This window comes from Melospiza melodia, chromosome 22, assembly GCF_035770615.1.
Source record: "Melospiza melodia melodia isolate bMelMel2 chromosome 22, bMelMel2.pri, whole genome shotgun sequence".
In the NCBI taxonomy this organism is placed as follows: Eukaryota; Metazoa; Chordata; class Aves; order Passeriformes; family Passerellidae; genus Melospiza; species Melospiza melodia.
Genome location: NC_086215.1, coordinates 10,033,891 through 10,055,588, shown reverse-complemented (window position 1 = coordinate 10,055,588; position 21,698 = coordinate 10,033,891). Strand labels below are relative to the sequence as shown.

At 50.0% G+C, this 21,698-nt stretch overlaps 1 protein-coding gene across 3 annotated transcripts in view; it reads left to right on the top strand.

Moving 5' to 3' along the window:
- VAV2 (vav guanine nucleotide exchange factor 2) overlaps nt 1–21,093 on the top strand; it is a 120,443-nt gene extending 99,350 nt beyond the window's left edge. For 2 of the 3 annotated variants that reach the window (XM_063175026.1, XM_063175024.1), the window contains exons 9-28: nt 277–376; nt 2,242–2,337; nt 3,375–3,443; nt 5,836–5,922; nt 7,017–7,102; nt 7,351–7,483; nt 8,577–8,686; nt 9,340–9,441; nt 9,546–9,634; nt 10,391–10,407; nt 10,911–10,932; nt 12,094–12,221; nt 12,358–12,432; nt 12,960–13,012; nt 13,674–13,790; nt 13,907–13,994; nt 14,078–14,201; nt 15,057–15,143; nt 17,005–17,159; nt 18,699–21,093. In XM_063175026.1, coding sequence (XP_063031096.1) covers nt 277–376; nt 2,242–2,337; nt 3,375–3,443; nt 5,836–5,922; nt 7,017–7,102; nt 7,351–7,483; nt 8,577–8,686; nt 9,340–9,441; nt 9,546–9,634; nt 10,391–10,407; nt 10,911–10,932; nt 12,094–12,221; nt 12,358–12,432; nt 12,960–13,012; nt 13,674–13,790; nt 13,907–13,994; nt 14,078–14,201; nt 15,057–15,143; nt 17,005–17,159; nt 18,699–18,746 — 1,786 coding nt within the window. In that variant the 3' untranslated portion in view covers nt 18,747–21,093. The remainder of the gene's footprint in view (nt 1–276; nt 377–2,241; nt 2,338–3,374; nt 3,444–5,835; nt 5,923–7,016; nt 7,103–7,350; nt 7,484–8,576; nt 8,687–9,339; nt 9,442–9,545; nt 9,635–10,390; nt 10,408–10,910; nt 10,933–12,093; nt 12,222–12,357; nt 12,433–12,959; nt 13,013–13,673; nt 13,791–13,906; nt 13,995–14,077; nt 14,202–15,056; nt 15,144–17,004; nt 17,160–18,698) is intronic. The other variant, XM_063175027.1, reaches the window with a different exon arrangement.
- The last annotated feature ends 605 nt before the right edge of the window (nt 21,094–21,698 follow it).

Sequence of the window (21,698 nt, the reverse complement as noted above, 5' to 3'; positions counted from 1 at the left end):
CCAAAACCAGGCTCCTCTGCTCTGGCCACCCAGCCCCTTCTGTTCATCATGAGCTGCATCACCTCCATAGGCTCTGGAAGCTTCCAAATGTTCAAACATTGAAAATCTAAATGTCAAAAAGCCACACAATAAAAGAGTGTTTATCCTTTGCTAAGCAGTGAAAAGGGGGAATAGCTGTTTGCCTCACCTTTTGCTGTACACACATTTATATATCTTTTATAACAGCTTATAACTGCCAGCATTTCCAGTTAAACCTGTGATTTTCCTCCCCTCCAGGCTGCTGATTTATGGCAAGTACTGCAGCCACATGGAATATGCCCAGAACACCCTGAACCACCTCCTTGCCAACCGGGAGGACGTCAGGCAGAAGGTGGAGGTGAGCAGGGGGTGAGGGTTGTCCCCAGCCCTGTCACAGCTTTGGGAAGGACCTGCTGGAGCTGAGCACGGTGCTTGGGCAATGTTTGGTTGACCAAAAGAGAAGAAGGGTGTCAGAGTGTGTTTGTGCTGTCACAGAGGGGGCAAAGCTGGGGGTTGTGCTGTCCTGACCCCTCGTTTTTCCCTTTTCTCCTCACCAGACCCTCAGTCTGTCCTTCCTCCCAACAAAGCACCCTGCATCCAACTGCTCTCTGGGAATGAAAATCAGTAACAAGTGGTTTATTTAAAAAAGCAATTTTTATGGGTTTGGAGGTGTAATTAAATTTTGAAATTCTGAAAGGTTGGGGCAGTGTGTGTGGCCTGTCTGTCACACTGAGCTGGTGGCACTGGCTCTGCTCTGTCCTTCTGCAACACTGCCACAAGGACTGATCTGCTCCTGGGACACTCCACACCCTCATTTGGGGGAAATGGATTTGTAGAGAATTCTCAAAGCCTGACAGAAAGCTCACATCTGTATGCAGACTTTGAGATGAGAAATGCTGACTTAGAAATGCCCTGGAATGGGACAGACATTGCTGAGAGAGGAATGGAACCAGAAAAAAAGTTTCAAAGGGTGGCCTTGCAAATAAAACTGGATACTTTGGAAAAATAGAACTGTGAAAGATGCACTGGAGTAGGACCCACCAGGGGTAGTTTTAGATAATTTGCTTTAAGGCATTTACAGCATGGTGTGGCTAAAGCTGATAGGCCAGGAAACACTTATAATGTATTTAACGCTTAAAATGTACTATAATGTAGTTAGGAAATAGTTGGTAACAAGAATAGTAACAGTAATTATGAATTTACTTTGTGGATATAAGGTAGTTACACTCCACAAGTGTATCCAAGTTAAACCAGTGACTTTATTTGAGTGGGACTGGCTGTGAGTTGTGCAAAGAACAGCTGAGCATCCCCAGAGCAGGACCCATGTGGTTTTCCAAAGCTACCAGCAGCATTGGGGACCCTCAGAGGCAAACCCAAATCCCCAGGCAAACACCACAATTCCTGCCCTGGCCCCCTCAGTCTGATCCAGACATGAAGGGAATCAGAGGAGCCTCAGAAGGGCTGCATTGTGTGAGCTGCTGTTTCCACCCAGCTCTAATTCCTGCTTTGCTCTTGATGCTCATCAGAATTTGCCAGGCTGTCTGTCCATGTTACCTCACCTTGTGCAAATGTGATTTGATTCCCTGTGTGAACCCAGTTCAGGGGTAAAACTGCAGTTGGGAATTGTGTAAAATGTGCTCTCTGTGTCTCACACCAAGGCTGGAGCATCCTTTGCTCCCTGATTTTGCTGTCTCTCCCTCCCTTGTGGCAGCTCTGTCAAGTCACACAGAGAGGCTGAAAATGGGTCTGGGCAAAGGTAATGGTGACAAAACTTCCTGCAACCACAATTAGCTCATCTTGATGAGTTAATGCTCATCAGTGACTCCAGAGCACAGGCTGCATGCTCAGTGCCAGCCCCTCACAGATCAGCTTGGCCCAGAGAGGAGGTGGCTGAGGCAGATGGGTTTCATTTGACATTTCCCCAGGTCTGGGAGCATTCATGCACTGCCCTAATGAGCAGCATCTCATTAGGCTGGAGTGGCTCATTTGCATGGCAGTGGCTGGAATTGAGGGTCCAGCCCTTGGAATTCATCCCTTGATGACCTCTGTGGTGGGACCCAGCCCTGGCTAGGTGGCTTCAAGGTCTGTGGGCATCAGAACTGAGCTTACAGGAGCCAAACAAACATTCTCAAGACTTCAGAGACTTCTTTTAGTCTCTGAAAACATTATTTTAGATGTGAAGCTGTTGTTTTCTCACTGCTTATTTATTGATCTCCTTCCTAGGAATGCACACTAAAGGTCCAGGATGGGAAATTCAAATTGCAAGACCTGCTGGTGGTTCCAATGCAAAGGGTTTTGAAGTATCACCTCCTGTTGAAAGTAAGTTTTTCAGCACTGGCACGTCTCTCTCTGCTGTAGCATCTTTCACCTCTGTCAGTGGAGGGTGAATCATTGCCAAATGCAGAGCAAGGGTTGGGATCTTTATACCCCTTCAAATAAAATAATTACTAGAGCTACTTAACACGACATAATATTTGTGCTGTCTCCTGAAGTACAATGACCCAGGGTAATTCTGCACTTGCTACCCACGAGAGGCACTTAATGAATATAAAATAAGCTTGCATATAATCTGATTATGTGTGAAATTCCTCCAGACAGCTCCATGTAACAGATCTCTCAAGCACCAGCCCATGGTGTGTTCCCTGTCCTGCAGCCACAGCTTGGGCATCCCTGCATCCCTGGCACCTCCCTGGCATTCCTGCTGTCACCCAGGCATCCCTGGCATTCCTGGCACCTCCCTGGCATGCCTCCAGTCACCCTTGGAATGCCTGCAGCCACCCTGACATCCCTGTCACCACCCTGCCAACACTCAGGCAAACCCTGTCCGGTGCAAGCAGGGTCTGGGCACCTTTCCTAGCACATCCAAACTCTTTCTTTTATTAATTTATATTTACTTTTATTATTTATTTTTGTTAATTTATATTTATATTTTATTATTTAATATTTCATTATTCATTATTTATTATTTTAATTAGTTTTTTATTTTTATTTTTATATTATATTTCTATATATTATATTTTAAAATATTTTATATGTTTAAAATTTTATTTATATATATATATTATATTGTTATATCTTTTTAATTTTACTTTTATTATTTTAATTTAATTATTTTTATTATTTTTATTTTATTTCTATATATATAATTACATTTTAAAATATTTTATTATTATTTATTTATTCTATTTTTTATTATTTTTATTATTTTTATATTATATTTCTATATATATAATTACATTTTAAAATATTTTATTTTTATTATTATTTTTATTTTATTATGTTATTATTTATTTTTATTTTATTTTATTATTTTTATTATTTTATTATTTTTATTAATTATTTTATTTTTATTTCAGGAGCTGCTCAGCCATTCCTCAGACAGGCCAGAGAAGCAGCAGCTGAAGGAGGCTCTGGAGGCAATGCAGGTACAGGAGGGGGCTGTGCTGGCTTTGGGCTGCAGCAGAGCTCAGCATCCCTCTGCTCTGTGGAACAAAATTTTGGATGGAAAATCCATCCAGGAGCAGCTGAAGGGAAGGCAAGGTCTGCTCCTGGCCACACCCGTGTGCATTGGCTGTCACTTGGTGTGGTGGCCTCCCAGCAGATCCCTTGTCCCCCCTGGGGCAGAGGGGGAGCTGGGGTTTGTTGACAAGCCAGGACTTTTCCCTGGTTGCTGCTGTATGTGCAGAGGCTGTGCCAGATCTGGCTTTTGTTTCTGCTGGGAGGGATTTGGAGGAGCTCCAGAGGAATCAGCGAGTCAGGGAGTGTGGCAGCCACGGGAGCCTTCCCTGGGTGCTGGTAGCCAGGTGCTGGGTGGGAATCCTTCATCCACCTTTTTTTTTAAATTTATTTTATTAAAGGGAAGATGTGTTTTCAACAATTGATGACTTTTGACATCAGCACTTTGCTTCAAGTTGGTTTTTTTTCAGCTTTTAGCTGTTGTGTCGGTGTTCAGGGGTTCTTGGATGAGGGAAGAGATGAGAATGTTGACTCCATGTTTCAGAAGGCTTGATTTATTATTTTATGATATACATTACATTAAAACTATACTAAAAGAATAGAAGAAAAGGTCTCATCAGAAGGCTGGCTAAGCTAAGAATAGAAAGGAATGATAACAAAGGTTTGTGTCTTGGACACAGAGTCCGAGCCAGCTGACTGTGATTGGCCATTAATTAGAAACAACCCCATGAGACCAATCCCAGATGCACCTGTTGCATTCCACAGCAGCAGATAACCATTGTTTACATTTTGTTCCTGAGGCCTCCCAGCTTCTCAGGAGGAAAAATCCTAAGGAAAGGATTTTTCATAAAAGATGTCTGCAACAAGCTGGAGCCCCCAAAATCTCAGAAAAACCATCAGCAACAACAACAACAAAAAAATCAAATTGTAGAATGATCCAAACGTTTTCTGGCTGGGTTATGTCTCCCCACACACACACTCACAGCAGATCCATTGTCAGCAGAAGCTCTGGGGAGCACCTCAGGGTCCATCCCTGTGCTTGTGGTCACTTTGTTTTCCACCCCTGGGCTGCAGCTTTTGTAACAGGGCTGCATTTCCTGGCCCTTACATAAGCTGGGTGACCTTTCCAGCCATTCTGCTGCCAGCCCAGGGATGCAGGGCTGCTCTGGGGCTCTCTGTGGAGCTGAGGTGTTTTCAAGGACGTTGCATTCCCAGCCTGCTGCCGTGGCCTCAGATGAACGCTGGGCCTGGTGACAGCAGCTAAACCCCACTCGTGGCCTCATCACCCAGCAGCACTGCTGAAAAATAAATGTGTGTTTGCTCTGGCTCTGCTGCACACTCAGCATTTGCTGCAGGAAGATGTTGATAAGCAGATGTTGATAAGCATCAGGGAGGTTTCTCTCTCCTCCTCCCCATCACCAGGAGAGTGTGGGAGCAGTTCCGACCGCGCTGGGCTCGGGGGGTTTGGGAGCCATTCAGTGGGGTTTTAATTGATCTGTAAACCAAGGCTTAACTTCCAAATGATGTCTTTCATCACAAGTCCAGCCTTTCTGTCTGCTGTGCTGGCAGGCAGCAGACATTGCTGCTGTCTGGGGTGGATGCAGTGACATTCCCAAAGGGATTCAGCTCCCTTTTATTTTGCTGGAATAGTTGGTTCTGCAAGGAAAGGGCACAAAAAAAAAATAATTTGTAGTGGGGTTTGGTTTGGTACCAATCCTCTGCCTTGAGAATGCAGGACTGAGTTCCCAGTGAAATTCCAGAGCCAACATTTGCAGGTTGTTGTTTCAAGTCCTGGTTGATGCTGGGATTGTGTTTCCCTGCTTCAGAATCTTTTTGGTTGTGTCATTTCTCATCACCATCCCTGCCAGCCCTTGGCCTGGTGATGTTACAAGTATTGTCACGTAGATCTGTGATTATGGGATGTGATTAACCCTCCTTGTGTTGGGGAGCTGAGCCAGGTCTGACCTGGGGGGGATGTCTTAAAAAATTCCCTGCTCAGATTTAATCCAAGCTGACAAGAGCTGTTGTTGAGGTCAAGGAGGGAGCAGATAAGAAGCAAACAGGCACAGCAAATCCACTCTGAAAGGTGCAAGAAGTTGTTCCAGTGGAAGGGATGGTTCCTTCTCTTTGATGGATGAAAATTTGGGGTTTGGGGTCGCTGTGCTGCCATGGATTCCTGCATTGCCATGGATTCATGCATTGCCATCTTCTGGGAAATGGAAAACATTGCAGCACCTGCCTGCCTCTGTCCCAGGCTGCAGTGGGGTCCTGCTCACATTCCTGAGGGATTCGGGGAGCCAGGCTCATGTTTGTTCTCCTGGGTAAAGTAAAAATCACTATTCACCCTTTTTTTTTGTAAAGGACTTGGCCATGTACATCAATGAAGTCAAGAGGGACAAAGAGACTTTGAAGAAAATAAGTGAATTTCAGAGCTCTATAGAAAACCTGGTAAGGTTCCTCTTGAACCCAGTTTAATTTTATTATTATTAATTAATTAATTGATTATTATTAATTAATTTGTTTATTATTATGTATTTGGGGTTTTTTTGCAATTACTACTTGTTCTGATGTGCTGAAAGATCCCCATGTGTTCAGACTCTCATGATTTGCTGATGGTCCTGAAGTAGATGCTCTATCCAGCTTTGACTGGGTTGGAGGGTGGCTTCTCTTGCTGGTGTTACACTAAAAATGTTTCTTCAGCTTTTTCTCACATTATCAGTGTAGGGAGGACACAGAAGTTCCTCAAGATGCCTGTCTGGCTTCTGTTTAAAAACAGCTTTTCTTTTGATTTTAAGAGGACAGAGGTTAACTGAAAGGGGAGGAGAAGGGCTCATGTAAAGAGGCACCGAATCCCCAAAAATTTCAACCAGGTATTTTAAGGAGAACTCATCCTCCAAACTGCAGAGGTGTCAAACACTCAGCCCTGTTAATGTGCCTCAGCAGACCTGGAGGGGAGCTGGGTTTGGGGGCTTTAAGCCTTGACTTCATTTGGAAACAATGAACTTTTAACTGATGGCTATTTAACAGAGACAAAATCCTTAATTATTATGGAAACCTCGGAAAAATAGCTTATTGCAGGTGGGGAGGGGCTTGTAAAAATGCTTAGAGTGCTGGGCCTTGTCCTGGGTGCCAGTGCTGGAACTCTGGGGGTTCATGGGGTGCTGTGCCTCAGCAGACCTGGAGGGGTGCTGGGTTTGGCTTCATTTGGAAACAATGAACTTTTAATTGATGGCTATTTAACAGAGACAAAATCCTAAATTATTGTGGAAACCCCTGAAAAATAGCTGATTGCAGGTGGGGAGGGGTTTGTAAAAATGCTTAGAGTGCTGGGCCTTGTCCTGGGTGCCAGTGCTGGAGCTCTGGGGGTTCCTGGGGTGCTGTTCTCATGGCCAGGCTCCCCTTGCAGCATCCTCCCTCCCCTGGCTGGGGGTGCTGCTGCTCCCAGGGGCTTGGGCAGGGCTGGGGGGTGAATCCAGCCAGCTCTGGGCTCCCCCCTGCCCAGGGCAGCGTTCCAGGCCCTGAGCCCTGCTTTGCTCCTGCAGCAAGTGAAGCTGGAGGAGTTTGGGAGGCCGAAGATCGACGGGGAGCTCAAGGTGCGCTCCATAGTGAACCACACCAAGCAGGACAGGTGAGTGAGTGGCCCCTGTCCCCAGTGTCCCCAAACATGCCCTCATCTAATGACTCCCTTTGAGCTCATTTCTTTTATTACTGCCTGGGATTTCACTGCCATAGCCCAGCATCAGTGTGAAATCACAGCAGGACACAGACACTGAACGCTGAGCTGGGGAGCTCCTCAGAACTTTACAAATCTTTCCCCTTGGATTTTTTAATGATGTGTTTGACTGGCTTGCTGGTTTATTTGCTTGCTTTGGGCAGGTATTTATTTTTATTTGATAAAGTGGTGATCGTCTGCAAGAGGAAAGGATACAATTATGAGCTGAAGGAAATTATTGAGCTGCTCTTCCACAAGATGACTGATGACCCCATGAATAACAAGGACATTAAGAAGGTAGGTGGACTAAGGATTAGCTCTGGAGACCATTTTGGAGCTGTTTCAGGGTAGTATGTTCCCATTAGCCTTTTAAAAGAGGAAAAAAAGCTGGAAAATAAATGCTCAGCTTTCAAGGCAGCCTTAAATAGAGTTGGGAAATGTTTATTAATGTGGGGCTGGGCTGGATCCTTGACCTGTGTCCTGGCAGAGCAGCCCTGAGGAGGCTGGGATGGTTGGAGTTAGGAGGGAGGAAGCTGCTCTCTGCTTTCTGGCCCAGTGTCAGGGAGCAAACATCAGATGGGCAGGAGAGGAGGGCAGGGAGGAGGGAGGGAAGGTCCACGATGTTCTTTCTCCCACAAGCTGCAGGGCGGAGGAGCCTGGAAAGGCAGCTCTGCACACCAGGCTGCCAAAACTGGCACTCAAAGCACTGAAGGAACATCATTTCCCTATGCTTTGATGCTCACTCTGCAGCCATGGAGGAAAAACCTCCCAGTTTTTGCTTTCACTGAGCCCCTTTAGCTGAATGCACTCCCATGCCATGGGGAGAGCAGGTGGGATAAGGGACACTGGGGGTGAGAACAGCCAAGAGCTGCTGAGGCAATGCTGCTGGCTTTGTGTTTTAATGAAATCTCTCTCCACTTTGCTCTCCTGGCTTTGTGTTTTAATGAAATCTCTCTCCACTTTGCTCTCCTATGCTTTCTAGTCCCATGGAAAAATGGTAAGCAGAGCACCCCTGTGGCTGTGGTGTGTTTGTGTGAGACGGGCTGAGCATATGTGCACTGGGCAGCTCAGATGCTCCTCCTGGGCTGTCACTTGCTGTCAGCCCCAGACAGAATGGCTGGGGAGGATCCAGTGGAGCAGAAGAATCTGGGTTTTCTCTCATCTGCCACCATGAAATGCTGCCTGCTCCAAGTGCACAGCGCCCAAAGCGCTGCAGGCGTCATTAACTGGGATGTGTTAGAGAAACAGGGAGCTCTGCTTCCTCCTCCTGCTGTCCCTGGCCATGGCTCAGCTCAGGGGGCAGGGACAGGCACTCAGAGCAGTGCCTGAGCTGTGTGAGTGGAGCTGTGGTGTGTTCTGCTGGGAGATCAGATCTCTTTTCCTCTTGCAGTGGTCCTACGGCTTCTACCTGATCCACCTGCAGGGGAAACAGGGCTTCCAGTTCTTCTGCAAGACTGAGGAGATGAAGAGGAAGTGGATGGAGCAGTTTGAAATGGCCATGTGAGCATGGGTGGCTGCTCTAGCCCTGGGTGCAGTCGCCAGGAGTGGGGGGAAAGTGTCTAAAAGTGTTTTGGGCCATCAGGGCACTGCAGAGCAGCTCTGGCTGGGGAAGCTCATAGGGGCTGGATGGAGCTTGGAACTGTTCTCTGAGCATCCCCAGCAAAGCATTTCTGACATTGAGATGGGATATTGGGCAGGAATCCTTCCCAATTTCTTCCTTCACTTCCCCAGAGGGTGGGCAGGCCCTGGCACAGGTGCCCAGAGCAGCTGTGGGTGCCCCTGGATCCCTGGCAGTGCCCAAGGCCAGGTTGGACAGGGCTTGCAGTGACCTGGGATAATGGAATGGGATAGGATGATTTTAAATGTCCAACCCAGAGCTTTCTGTGGTTCTCTGGAAGGACACCAGACCCTGGAGCAGGAGCAGGGTGGGGAGGGAGGGTGGTGCTGCAGGACCTGGTCCTGAGCACAGCAGGGCTTGGCTTGATGGTTAACTCAAACAAAACCCATGACTCCTGTCCCAGGAGAAGGTAATGGGCAAAATCCTCTCCACAACCAAGCCCTGATCTCCTCCCACACTGGATTTGATGTCTGCGTGGTGTCCAGGCTGTGACTGCAATGCCACAGGCTGATAACCCCCAGGTCCTTTCCCTCAGGTCCAACATCAAGCCAGAGAAAGCCAATGCAAATCACCACAACTTCCAGATGTACACATTCGAAAAGACAACCAACTGCAAAGCCTGCAGGATGTTCCTGAGGTGAGCAGCAACCTTCTGCAGTAAAACACAGAAAGAAAAATCCCAAAGCTGAGGCTGGATTAGGATTTTCTGACTTTTTAAATTTATTTTTTTTGGTGGCACAGAGGAACTTTCTACCAGGGCTATCTTTGCCCCAAATGTGGAGCAGGTGCTCACAAGGAGTGCTTGGAGATTATTCCTCCCTGCAAGATGGGTGAGTAATTTCATGAGCAGCTCATTGAATGATCTGAGAAATTCACTTTATCAAGCAATGATGTTTATTAATGCATAAAAGAACACAAGGATGCTCCCAGCCCACCTGCCAGGGCTGTAATTCACATTGGTTGGTGGTTTAAAATACAAACAAAGCAGCCAAAATTCTCCAAAACAAAGAGTTAATCCCATGGATGGCAGGGAATCCCAGCAGCTCTGTGCAGGGTGGGATCTCCAGCTCTTGTGGGTGGGAATTGAAGAGAGAAGTTCTTCACCAGTTGATGAAGATGAACTGATGAAGCTCATCTTGATCAGTTCTTCATCATTTACCAGGGAAAGCAGGAGGGTCTGCAGCAGGCAGAGCATTTCTGATGGACAGAGAGCTCCTCTCTGGACCCCAAACAGCAGAAATTTGTGTCCTTGCTCTGAACTGGGCCAAGCTGGGACTCCCCTGTGCCCAACCAGGGCACAACCATGGTGATGCTCCAGGAAGGGTCACAGGGGGGCTTTGGAAAGATTTTGGGTGAGGAATGGAGGGAGGAAGGAACAGAACTGCAGAACTTGGTGGCAATGAGGGAATGGCCCTGTCTGGTTCAGTCCCTCCCAGAGCAGAGCAGCGACCCAAGTGTCCCCAACTCTGCTTTGGCCTTCAGCTTCACCCCCTGGTGCTGCTCTGTGACACTCAGAGCATCAGGAGAAGCAGAAAATGGGGTTTGTTCCTGTGAAATTAACCCCTTACCCTCCATTTCTCTTGCAGGTTCTTCAGCAGACCAGGTACGTGCTTTGGCCTTTCCTCACCCCTGGGTCCCTGTCCAGCTCATGGGAAGAGCCAGCCCTGGCTCAGAGGGGTCTCACCTGTGGGACAGGACTGGGGCCAACTGGGACAGGACTGGGGCCAGTGGGACAGGGCTGGGGCCAGTGGGACAGGACTGGGACCAGTGGGATGGGACTGTGGACAACTGGGACAGGACTGGGACCAGTGGGATGGGACTGTGGACAACTGGGACAGGACTGGGACCAGTGGGATGGGACTGTGGACAACTGGGACAGGACTGGGACCAGTGGCCTCCTCTCCAGCCCAGAACTGGCCCAGTTTAAGCAGCCCCAGAGCCCTCAGGAGGTGCCAGCACTCAGCTGGGGTGAGCACCATGGGCTGGGGGGGGTACCAGGGAGATTTGGGGAGGGATTTTTCTCATCCCAAAGGCATCAGGTGGGTGCTGGTGGGGAGACCTGAGGCTGGTGTGTCCTCATTGAGTTTTTTTCCTCTTTCTTTGCAGGATTCAGTGGGTGCAGGACCTGGTAAGGGCATTGCTGTGGGACAGAGGGCAGGGACAGGTTGTGGCTGCAGGAACCCCCCACACTGGGTGTGTGGGAGAGGGGGAGGCTCCTTCCAAAGCCAGCAGAGAGCTTTAGTGCCTGCAGAGGGTCCTGTGCCCCCTCATGGCCAGCCATGGGGCACTGGGGTCTCTCTATCCCTGCTGCCCCACAATTTCTTTGGTGTCCTCGTGCCCCTTGGCCAGCAAAGCTGCTGCCCCTCACACCCAGGAGAGCCTGGCACAACATCCTGGTGCCAAACCAACCTCCAGGGCAGAGCAGGCATGTCCTTGCAGGGAGATTTGACGGGCAGCATCCTCCTGCTGGCACGTCCAGTGTGCTCTGATGTGCCACCAGTCACAAAGGTTCCTGCAAGAACTTTTTATCTTCCTGTGTTTAAAACTTGCCTGGACAGAGCTCTGGTCCTGCCCTGCCCCTGCTGTGGCTCAAAGGAGAAGAACAATTTGTTTTTGTGCTGTTTCTGATGGAAGGAAAGCCAAGCCTGGCAAAAAGAAACCTGAATCAAATTTGTGGTTAGGAGAAAAAAAACAACAAAAGCCAACAAAACAAGCACAGAGTGCTCTTGCTGGGAGGGGAGAGGCAGAGGTGGGGAGGCATTTTGAGGATAAACACTGTGGGTTTGGTGCAGTGGGGGAGGTTTATTTAATGTGCAGTTGTTGGCGAGACAAGTGGACTTTGCCTGGGAGCTTCAGGGGCGTTCTGAGTCCCAGGTCCAGCTGATTTTCAGGGCTAGCTGAGTGTTCACTGCTCCCTTTTGCAATTGTGGGGTCACTGCTGGCCAGGCATTGCCTGGCAAGGGCTCCTCTCCTTGATTTCCCACTCCTCTGCTGGGTTTGAGCTCCTTGGTGAGGCTCAGATCCAGGTGCAGGGCTGGGAGCTGGAGCTGCAGCTTGGCTGGGTCCCCCCTGGGTTTGTTTTTGCTCAGGGAACTCAATCATGCATGTAACTGCAGGAGCCAGGAACACTCACTGTGGACACCATTCCTTTCTGCTTTCATGTTTCCTGCCCCTCAATCCTGCCTGCTGTGCTCTGTCAGGGATGGGGAGAGCAGTTCAGGAGTGGGGATTCTCTTTGGGTTCTTTTCAGCTGGGACAAGGTTGTGAAACTGTTGTTCTTCTCTGCCAGGTCCTAAAATGGTGGCTGTTCAGAATTACCATGGGAACCCAGCCCCTCCTGGGAAGCCAGTGCTGACCTTTCAGATTGGGGACGTGATGGAGCTGCTGAGGGGGGACCCCGACTCGCCGTGGTGGGAGGTGAGGGTGAAACTCCTAAACCAGTGATTTCCACATTATCCCTTTGATTCTGGGGCTTTCCTGGTGCAGGGGTGTGCTGGGGTTGGGAGGCACTTTGGGGCCCGTCCCCAGCCTGATGCCCAGCTTGGCCTTGCAGGGGAGGCTGCTGCAGACCAAGAAGTCGGGTTATTTCCCCAGCTCCTCAGTGAAGCCCTGCCCCGTGGATGCCAGGGTAAGTGCCAGACAGGGATGGAGCTGGCACTGCCAGCTGTGTGGGATTGTCCCTGTCACTCTTCTCAGCCTTCCCCTCAAGGCCTCAGCCCTTCCCTGGGCCTTCAGCCAGGCCTCTGCCTCACAGTGGAGGTGGATCTCTCCTGCCATGGTGCATGCAGCCCTGTTCCCAAGGCTGGGCTTGGCATCATCATTTCCAGGTCTGTTCCTTCTCTGACCCAGGAGCAGAGTGCTGGAGAGCAGGCCCAGTGCAGCAAAACTGCATTTGGTTTGTTTTAATTGCTTTTAGCTGCTTGCTGTAATGTTGTCAGCTGCTTCCCAATTAAAAACCACTCAGGTAAATGAACAAACACAGCTGGGAGCAGGGAGGGAAATGCTCAGCTACAACACTGCCCTCCTCTGCCCAAGCCCAGAATCTGGGAATGGCTTGGCAGAGGGAAGGCTCCCGTGGAGAGCAGCATCCCACACGTGCTGCACAGCCTGAGGAGCTGCTGGCTCTGCACTAATGAACAAATTCTCCATTTGCAGCCCCCCAACAGCCGGCCGGCCTCGCGGGAGATCGACTACACGGCCTACCCCTGGTGAGTGGGCACAGACACAGCCCAGCCTGGCCTTTTGGGTGCTGCTGGCTCAAGAATCCGCCCCAGCAAGGAATTCCTCATGCAGAGCTCTGCATCCAGCTTGCTCTGTGGCCATGGAGCTGCCACGGTGGTGGTTGGGGGGTGTTGAAAGTCCTGGCAGCAGCTATGGGGATTTCTTCACTGGTGAGGAGGCAAAAAGGGAGATGTTGGTTTCTCTTCCCATTTTCTGTGCCCAGAAAGTGATTGTGGGAGGGAGGAGGCAACGCCTGCCTTGGCAGGAGAGGCTGTGCTTGGCTTGCCTGCTGCTCCTTCTCTCCAGCTCCAGCCAGGTTTATGAATTCATGGATATAAATTAGCCCTGCTCTTCCAGCTCTTGCTGAGGCCTCATTAACCTGGAGGCTGATTCTCAATTAGTGGGTTTTTCCAGGTGTCAGGTACTTCAAAGGGAAGAGGCCACTCTCTGTGTGTGCTTCATGGCTCAGCAGCTTCTTGTATATCTCAGGGCACTTCCCTTCCTGCTCAGGATTTTTCAAATGTTGTTCCACCTGCCTTCTATCCTTCATGCCTTTAAAAAGATGTCTCTTTTTATCTAAAAACGTGCCTGTTCAAAGATACAAGTTCGTTTAATGAATTAAATGGACTAATTAACCTCTGGGCTCAGGTTTGCAGGGAACATGGAGAGGCACCAGACAGACAACCTGCTCAAGACCCACGTCAGTGGCACCTACCTGATCCGGGAGCGGCCGGCCGAGGCTGAGCGCTTTGCCATCAGTATTAAGTGAGTAATTCCCCACTTAGGAACTCAATAATTCAACATTTCTCACCCACAGAGGATGAGCCAGAGCTGGAGCACGTGGCTGTGTTGTTTTTGAGTGCCTTTGCTGTCATTGGCAGGTTCAACGAGGAGGTGAAGCACATCAAGGTGGTGGAGAAGGACAACTGGATCCACATCACGGAAGCCAAGAAGTTCGAGAGCTTGCTGGTGGGTTTCTGTTCCCTTTTGTAGCTCTGTGTCTGCTACAAGGGGGTGGCAGAGACAGCCAGGTGCCTCTCTTTCCTCCCCAGGAGCTGGTTGAGTACTACCAGAGCCACTCTCTGAAGGAGAGCTTCAAGCAGCTGGACACGACTCTGAAATACCCCTACAAATCGCGGGAGCGCTCTACCTCCAGGACCTTCACCCGCTCCCCAGGTAACACCCTTGGCTCTCATGGAAAACCTGTCCCTCCCTTCCTGCCAGCTCTAGGAGCAGTGGGTGAAGGAATTGACAGCTTCTCTGTAGGGTTTGAGCTGCTCAGTTTGCAGATAAGTCCTTCAGGGCTGGTGGCATTTCAGGATGGGTCTCACTGGAGGTGATGGGGTCTGGCCAAGCTGGGGCTCTCTGAAGGGACAGTTTTTGCTGGGACAGGCTGGTTCCTCTCCTGTGGTTCTCCACCCTGTTGTTTGCCCATCCTCTGGTTGGGAGCAGGGATGTGATGCGGGATTTATCCTGTCTCTCCCACCCACGTGAGATTTTTGTGTTTTAATGGATCTGGTTCCAGTGTCACTTGTGGTGGTTTGAATCCCAGTGAGACTCCTTTAATGGAGGTGATGGGTGAAAGGGTAAGTCTGTCTAAAAGAAAAAGAAAGGAAAAATCAAAATAAATGGGAAGAAAAAAGTGCAATAATGCAAGATGTTGTTTTATCCAAAGGCCTGAGTGCAGAACTTTTCCCCACTGCTTTGTGGGGAAAAATATCTTCTAAATATTTCTCTCCCTGGTATATTTAGAAAAGAATATCAAAGTAAGACAGGTTTTAAAAGTTGGTTAAGTACCTTTTTGCATTAAATACAACCTTAGGATGAATTTTGAGCCCCCAGTGGCTGTGGGGCTGTGGCCAGACCTTTTCTCAGCTGTCCCAGCCTGGAGCCCCTGCACAAGACCCTCTGCATGCTTTGCCCTGTATCCCTCCATCAGCTTTTAAAGCATTGTGCCTTATAATATTTTATTTTAATTTCCTTTTTAATGCGTGTTCTGCCTCTTTCTGTTTCTCTCTAACCTCTTTGCAGCCTCCTGCGCTTCCTACAACTTTTCTTTTCTCAGTCCTCAGGGCCTCAACTTTTCTTCTCAGAGCTCCTCCAGTCCCTTCTGGTCAGGTACCAGTGCCTCTCCCTGCTGGAGAGCCCTGCCACCATCCCCAGCTTGAAAGCCATCACCAGTGGGACCTCTGGGGTCCCCCCTGTCCCTCCATCCCCACAGGCAGTTCAGGGGGTCCCCAGTGCTGCCCTGGGAAATCAGTTAATTAGCTTAATTAACCCTGGCTTGGTTGGCAGCAAAATGCACTCCCCAAAATGAAGGCAGGGAGGAGATGGACTTGTTGCTGTTTGAGAAAAGGGGCTAAAATTAACCCCCCCCCCAAAAAAAAGTGGATGTAGCACTTTGGGATCTCATGATGAACTTCAAGCTCCACCTCTTATCCCATGTGTGTCACCCTGAGCATCAGCATCTCACCCTGTCCCAGCCTGCCCCTCCTTGTGCTCCAGGAGAACATCCAGGGTTTGAGCTCTGCTGTCTGGGGCTGCCCAGGAGCCCCTTGCTGAGGGGACAGTGTCACACCTGTGCTCTCAGGTGTGGTTTGGGGCTCAGTGTCCCCACAGGGAGTGCAGGGTCATCCTTTCCAGGCTGTCATCCTCCTTCCTGATGGGATCAGAGCAAAATCCTGCCAGAGTTTCTTCCCATTGGAGTTTTTATCTTTCAGTCTCGACAGAGAAAATCAACCAGCAAAGCCACGTGTGCCTTCCTTGGTGCTGTGGTTGGGAAGAGCACTGAATTTTTCAAGCACAAATGTGGGATTTTGAGATTCTCTAACTGCGTTGAAAGTTTTCTGCGTAGCAAGGGGCTCTGAGCAAGCTCCTGGTGACAGAGCTCAAAGCTGCCATGATTTCTGTCCATCCTCCAGCCTGGCTGCCTGGCCAGGATGGACAAACCCTCCAGTGGTTGCACAATGTTTGTCCAACACCATCATCATCCTCATCTCCTTCCACCCCAAGAGCTGAAAACCTGGGCAAAGCTTTCCCTCAAACTTTGTTCAACCTTGGTTTGCACACTTTTACAGTTGAAATTAACCCTTGGAAATCCTGGGAGAAAGAGGGGAGTGAAGTACAGCATCCCCTAAGGATGTTTTTTTGGGAGTTTTTTTGTGAACTTCAGAGGATGTGCATTTTTCTCCTCCTCTGCCCATCCCATCCCTCCACTGTGGTTCTCCAGCCTTTTTTCCCTGTGCCCAGACCTTGGGGCAGGAATGCTGAGTGCTGTCCCTGCCTTTTCCCTCCTTGTGCTTCCCCTGAGCATCCCTTTCCTGAAGCGATGGAGATCCCTGGGGCTGCTGGTGCAGCTCAGCTCCTGGGATGGCTCCTGGGGTCATCTCCTCATCCCAAGGTGCTGCTCAGTGTCAGGTTTGGCACCATTTGGTCTCTAATGGGACCAAGGGACAGGAGCAGGGAGGTTCCAGGTTAGGAGCTGGTTCCTCCTCATGGCAGAGCACACAGGATTCACTCAACACCTCTAGGAGAGTCCATTCCCAGTAACTCTGGTTTTGAGGTAGCTTAAATCCAAGTTGATTCACAAAGTGGTTCCATCAGGTGCTGGGAGGTGGCAGCTCCATGAGGCAGTCTCCCAGAGCTCACACTGAGAGCTGAACAGGATTTCCCCATGATTTGTTAATGGTTGTGTAATCCTCTGAAATCCTTCCTTTTACCACCTCCCAAAAGTGCCCTTCACCCCAGTGATCCCCACCGGAGAGGAGCTTCCCAAGCCCACAGAACCCTTCAAACCCATCAGGAGCCCAGTTCAACCCCACCACCCCACCCAAGCAGCCTCGGGTGACGCCACCCCTCCCTCTGAGCAGCTCCACCTCTCAGTACCACGGTGAAAAACCCAGGTTGAACCTCTGCAAGCTTTCCCCAGGCTTCAGCCAGCGCGGGGCCGCTGCTGAGGCTGTGCTTTGTCCCCTGGCAGTGTTCACCCCCCGGGTCATAGGCACGGCCGTGGCGCGGTACAACTTCGCGGCGCGGGACATGCGGGAGCTGTCGCTGCGCGAGGGGGACGTGGTGAAGATCTACAGCAGGATTGGAGGGGACCAGGGATGGTGGAAGGGGGAGACCAACGGAAGGGTGAGTGCCTCCAGGGCAACTCCTGCAGTGGGGTGTCCTCCCTGCTGTCAGGGTGGCAAAGGGAAGGGTCTTGTGCTCCCCAGATGAGGGAGGAATGATGAATCTGACTCCATCAGTTCTCAGAGAAGGCTAATTTAACTTTCTAAGATATTGTTAATATTATAGTATCTTATTTTAAGATTTTATATTGTTTATATTATATTTTATATTATTATAGTGTCTTATTTTAAGATACTATATTATATAAAAGAAGACTATACTAAACCATACTAAAGAATATAGAAAGGATACTTAGAGAAAGCTAAAAAGATAATAATGGAAAGTCGTGACTCCTTCCAGAGTCTTGACATGGCTTGGCACTGATTGGCCAATAATTAAAAACAATTCACACCAGAATCCAGTGAAACAACCACCTGTTGGTAAACAATCTCAAAATACATTCCAAAGCAGCAAAACACAGGAGAAGCAAATGAGATAATTATTGTTTTCATTTTTCTCTGAGGCTTCTCAGCTTCCCAGGAGCAAAATCCCGGGCAAGGGGATTTTTCCAGAAAGTATGACAGTGACAGAAGGGGGTGTGTCCCATGTCCTCTCACTCTTTCCTGGGTTCTGGGTGGGTTGTCACCTCATGAGAGTCACCTCTGTGTAGCCATTTGGTGCTTTGTGGCAGTGGCAGTGATATCCAGGTTGGGAGCATGTGGTGGGAGGGTCTGATCTTCCCTAAACCCATGGAGGATGTCTGCAAGGGGAATGCTCAACAGCCTGGTGGCTTGGCCTGGTATCCCACAGATTCTGTAGCACTGGAGACAGATTCTTCCTGCCTGATCCCTCGCAGGCAGTGTGTCCAAGGTGATCACACCACCCCAAATTAAGGTGATTAGGGCTCACACCATCAGGATCTGCCACATCCAGGACTGGCAACAGCATTTGATGGCAGGGCAATAATTCCAGTGACAGGACAGGAGCTCCCTTATAAAACCAGAGTTGGAAGGGCCCCACAAGGATCATGGTGTCCAACTATAATTGATATTTTTGCCCCCAATGAAGGAGAGGAATTACAAGGAGGACTCCATCTTATCAGAAGGCTAATTAATTACTTTATCATACTTTATTATACTATATTATTCTATATTATATTACATTACACCTAAACTGAATCTGCCAAGCACTCAACTGCCCAGAACCTTGTGACTGTCACCCAACAGTCCCCACACACACACCTGGCCCTGATAGGCCAAGGAAACAAAACACCATGACTTTGGGTAAATAATCTCCATGTTGCATTCTACTTTGGCACAACACAGGCACAGCAAATGAGATAAGAATTGTTTTTCCTTTCTCTGAGGAAATCCTGGAAATATTCTTGGGAAGAATTGTGCCTTGTTTTTCTCTGTGAAATGTGGCTACATCCAACTCCTCGCCCTGCACAGCACACCCCAACAACCCCACCCTGAATTCTCCAAATCCTTGAGCTCCAGCAGGCTCTGTGCTGTTCCCCCTGAGTTTCCCAGCCATCTCACCTGTCCTGTCCCCCCACAGGTGGGCTGGTTTCCCTCGACCTACGTGGAGGAGGAGGGCGTGCAGTGACCGCGGCCGTGGCCGCTGGAAGTCGTCGAGCGCCCGGAGCCAGCAGCTGCAGCCTGAGCACACTGTCCCCGTGCTGGACACCTCCCAGGACTGTCCCTGCAGCCCCTCAGGACCCCCCCTGCGTGCAGGCTGCCCCAGCCTGGCCCCCTGTTCCGTGTACAGAAGATTGCTGGGCTGTGGGACGGCGCCACTGGAGAGCCGCGCTCTCCCCGATGGACAGAGCTCAGAGACTCTGGGTGCCCTGCAGGGCGTGGGCACTGCACCCCTCCTGTGGCAGGGGCTTCTAAAAGCCACCCTGGGGATGCTGGAGGGAGGCTGAGGCTGGAGGGTTTGTGCCTGGGTGAGAATTTGGGGGTTCCAGGGGAGGGAGCCCTGAGGAGGCAGTGCAGACCCTCTGCCACAGCACTCAGGGGGTTGCCCAGGTCAGGATTTTGGCAGTGGCCCTGGCAGCCATGGGCAGCACTGTGCTGTGGCCAGGGTGAGGGGCAGGGTGGGGACGCCTGGAGAGGGCTGTGACCATTGGAAGTGGAGCTCCAGGTCAGCCAGGAGGGGACAAAGCCATTTTGGCACCCCTGAGCCCATTTTGTTCACAGTCACCTCGGTCCCACCAGCCTTGCTGCAGGCAGGGGGGTGCCCAGGGAGCAGACTGGTGCCACTGGTGAGCAGGACGTCCCAGTGCATTGCAGGACTGGAGATGTTCTCCACACAAGGGTTTCAGAGGCCACCAAGGCGCCAGGTACATGCAGAGGATGTGTGCATGGGTCTGTCCTCCCCAGGCCAGCCTGATTTTCCTTGCAGCTGTGACAATTCCCACCTCATGAGCTCAGGGTGAACCCACCTGAACAAGGGCTATGCTATCAAGTCCTGAATCCTGTCCCTGAGCTGTGAAAGCATCTCCTCTTCCCAGCTGTGTGCACTTTTGGGGGCTGGCAGCGTTGCCCCCCACTCTTCCTCTTCCTCCCACAGGCTGTTCCTGCTGCTGCTGTCAAGTAAAGGTCCGTGTGTTGTGACATTCCCACTGTGTCCTGAGCACCCTCTGTCCTTCCCAAAGTGCAAATACAAACAAAAGCCACGTGTGGGAGCATGGCAGGGAACAGCTTCCCTGTGTGTGAGCCCCAGGAGCTGCCCCTCTGAAAACCTGGCATTTTGAGCTGGTGCTTCCATGCCCTGCTGTTGTTCCCCTGGCATTTGGGGTGGTTCCTGCTGTGGGACCCTGCTGCCAGTCTGGGAGATGCCAGTGCTGGCTGGGTGAGCCGTGCTGCTGCCCTCAGCCCCTGCCATGGGGGTCTGCAAACAGAGCAGCAGAATTGTGCTTGGGATAAGAAATGAAAGAGTTTGGATCTCTCAAGAACAAGGGAATGATGCTGACTTGGGAATTACACAATGACAAGCCCAGAGCCCCCCTGCTTTGCTCCCCATTCCTGCTGGAGCTCTGGGAGTGCCCCACTCGTGGGGTGTGAGGTGGCTGCAAAGGGGTCTGGCCAGGGCAGAGGGGAGGTGACAGGGACACAGAGGGGGGCTCAGGGCATTCCCAAGGTACTGTTTGGTGCTATCTCCTCCCAGCCAGCCCCTCCATGCTCGGTTTGAGGGCAGCAGCCAGCAGGGAGCTGACAATTCCCTGCCCCTGTGCAGGGCAGAGGGTCCCATTGCCATTGCAGGGGCTGAGGGGGCATTTTGGGTGGGTGGGACACACAAAATCCTGGTGGCTCCTGTTCTTCCTCACATCCCAAAGCCTTACAGCCCTTCCTTTTTAACATGGCCAATTTTGTAAGGGCATCACCTTGGGAGAGCACAGCCCTGTCCCAGGGACCCCAAAGGGACCCCCACCCTCTGCCTGCCCTGCCAAACCCCCTCCCCCAGAAAGCTCCCCCTCTTCGTGTTTACTGGTGTAAGAAACTTGTTAAAAAAAGAGAGATTGTTCTGTTTGTAAGTAATTATTCAGCCATTTGCCACAAATATATCTGTGAATAAGAAAGGGAAATGTTTTTTTTTATGATGGCGAGAAAATTGGATGTATTATTTTAGGTCGTCTCAAGATCATTGGGAATTGCAATGGGATAAGTTGGAAAATAATATGTAAATTCCTTGGGTTTTTTCCTTTGCACTGCACTAATTGGGGTAGGGTGGAGGGGGGTTTAAAGATAAAACTGTTTGTTTAATGGAATAGTTTATAGCTGGGAATTTGGAAATCATTTGGAATAGCTTGTAATGCTGGAATAGAAACTTTAGCTGCTACTTAGAAACCCTTTTGCATGTGGTTTTTCCAGGCCTTTTTATGTTACAATTCATCAAAGTAAACTCCCCAACAGAAAAAAAAAACCCAAAATAAAGTGTAATTTTGCTGATAGGTTTTTTTTCCAGCCATGGTTTTTAATGTGCCAGGGGTGTCAGGGTCATTGTCACTAAAATCCCTTGGTTCAGGGGTGGCTTGGCCCATCCAGGGAAGATGGGTGCTCCCAGGGATGGATCCTTCCTGATTCCTGGCATGAACAGTAAGTGCTTTTACCCTATAAAATTTGGAGTAGATCCCTCCTGTTGCTGCCAGGCTCCTTCTCATTCCTGGAGCAGCTGCCACTCGTGCAGTTGTCCCATGTAGGAGTTTCCCTGTGACTCCTTTTCCGAGCTGAACCCTGCAGGGTGAAGGAAAGAAGCTGATTTTCCATGGCTTTTAGTCACTCCTGGATATCATATTCCACAATCCACCTGGCCCTGCAGGCAGCAGCATGTTCCAGAGCAATAAAAAAGCTGCACAGTTGCTTATAAAACCCCTGAGGTGTTCAGGAGGCCTCACCTTGAGCAGGGATGTGCTGTCCCTGTGAGCTGCCATGTCATTTAATTAACAACATTAATTTTTGCCACCCTTGGAGTCCCCAGTGCTTCATTTTCCCAGGTTCAGCTGGAAGGGGATGTACGGTGAGCAGAGGGGTTTTATCATAAGATCAGGATGTGATC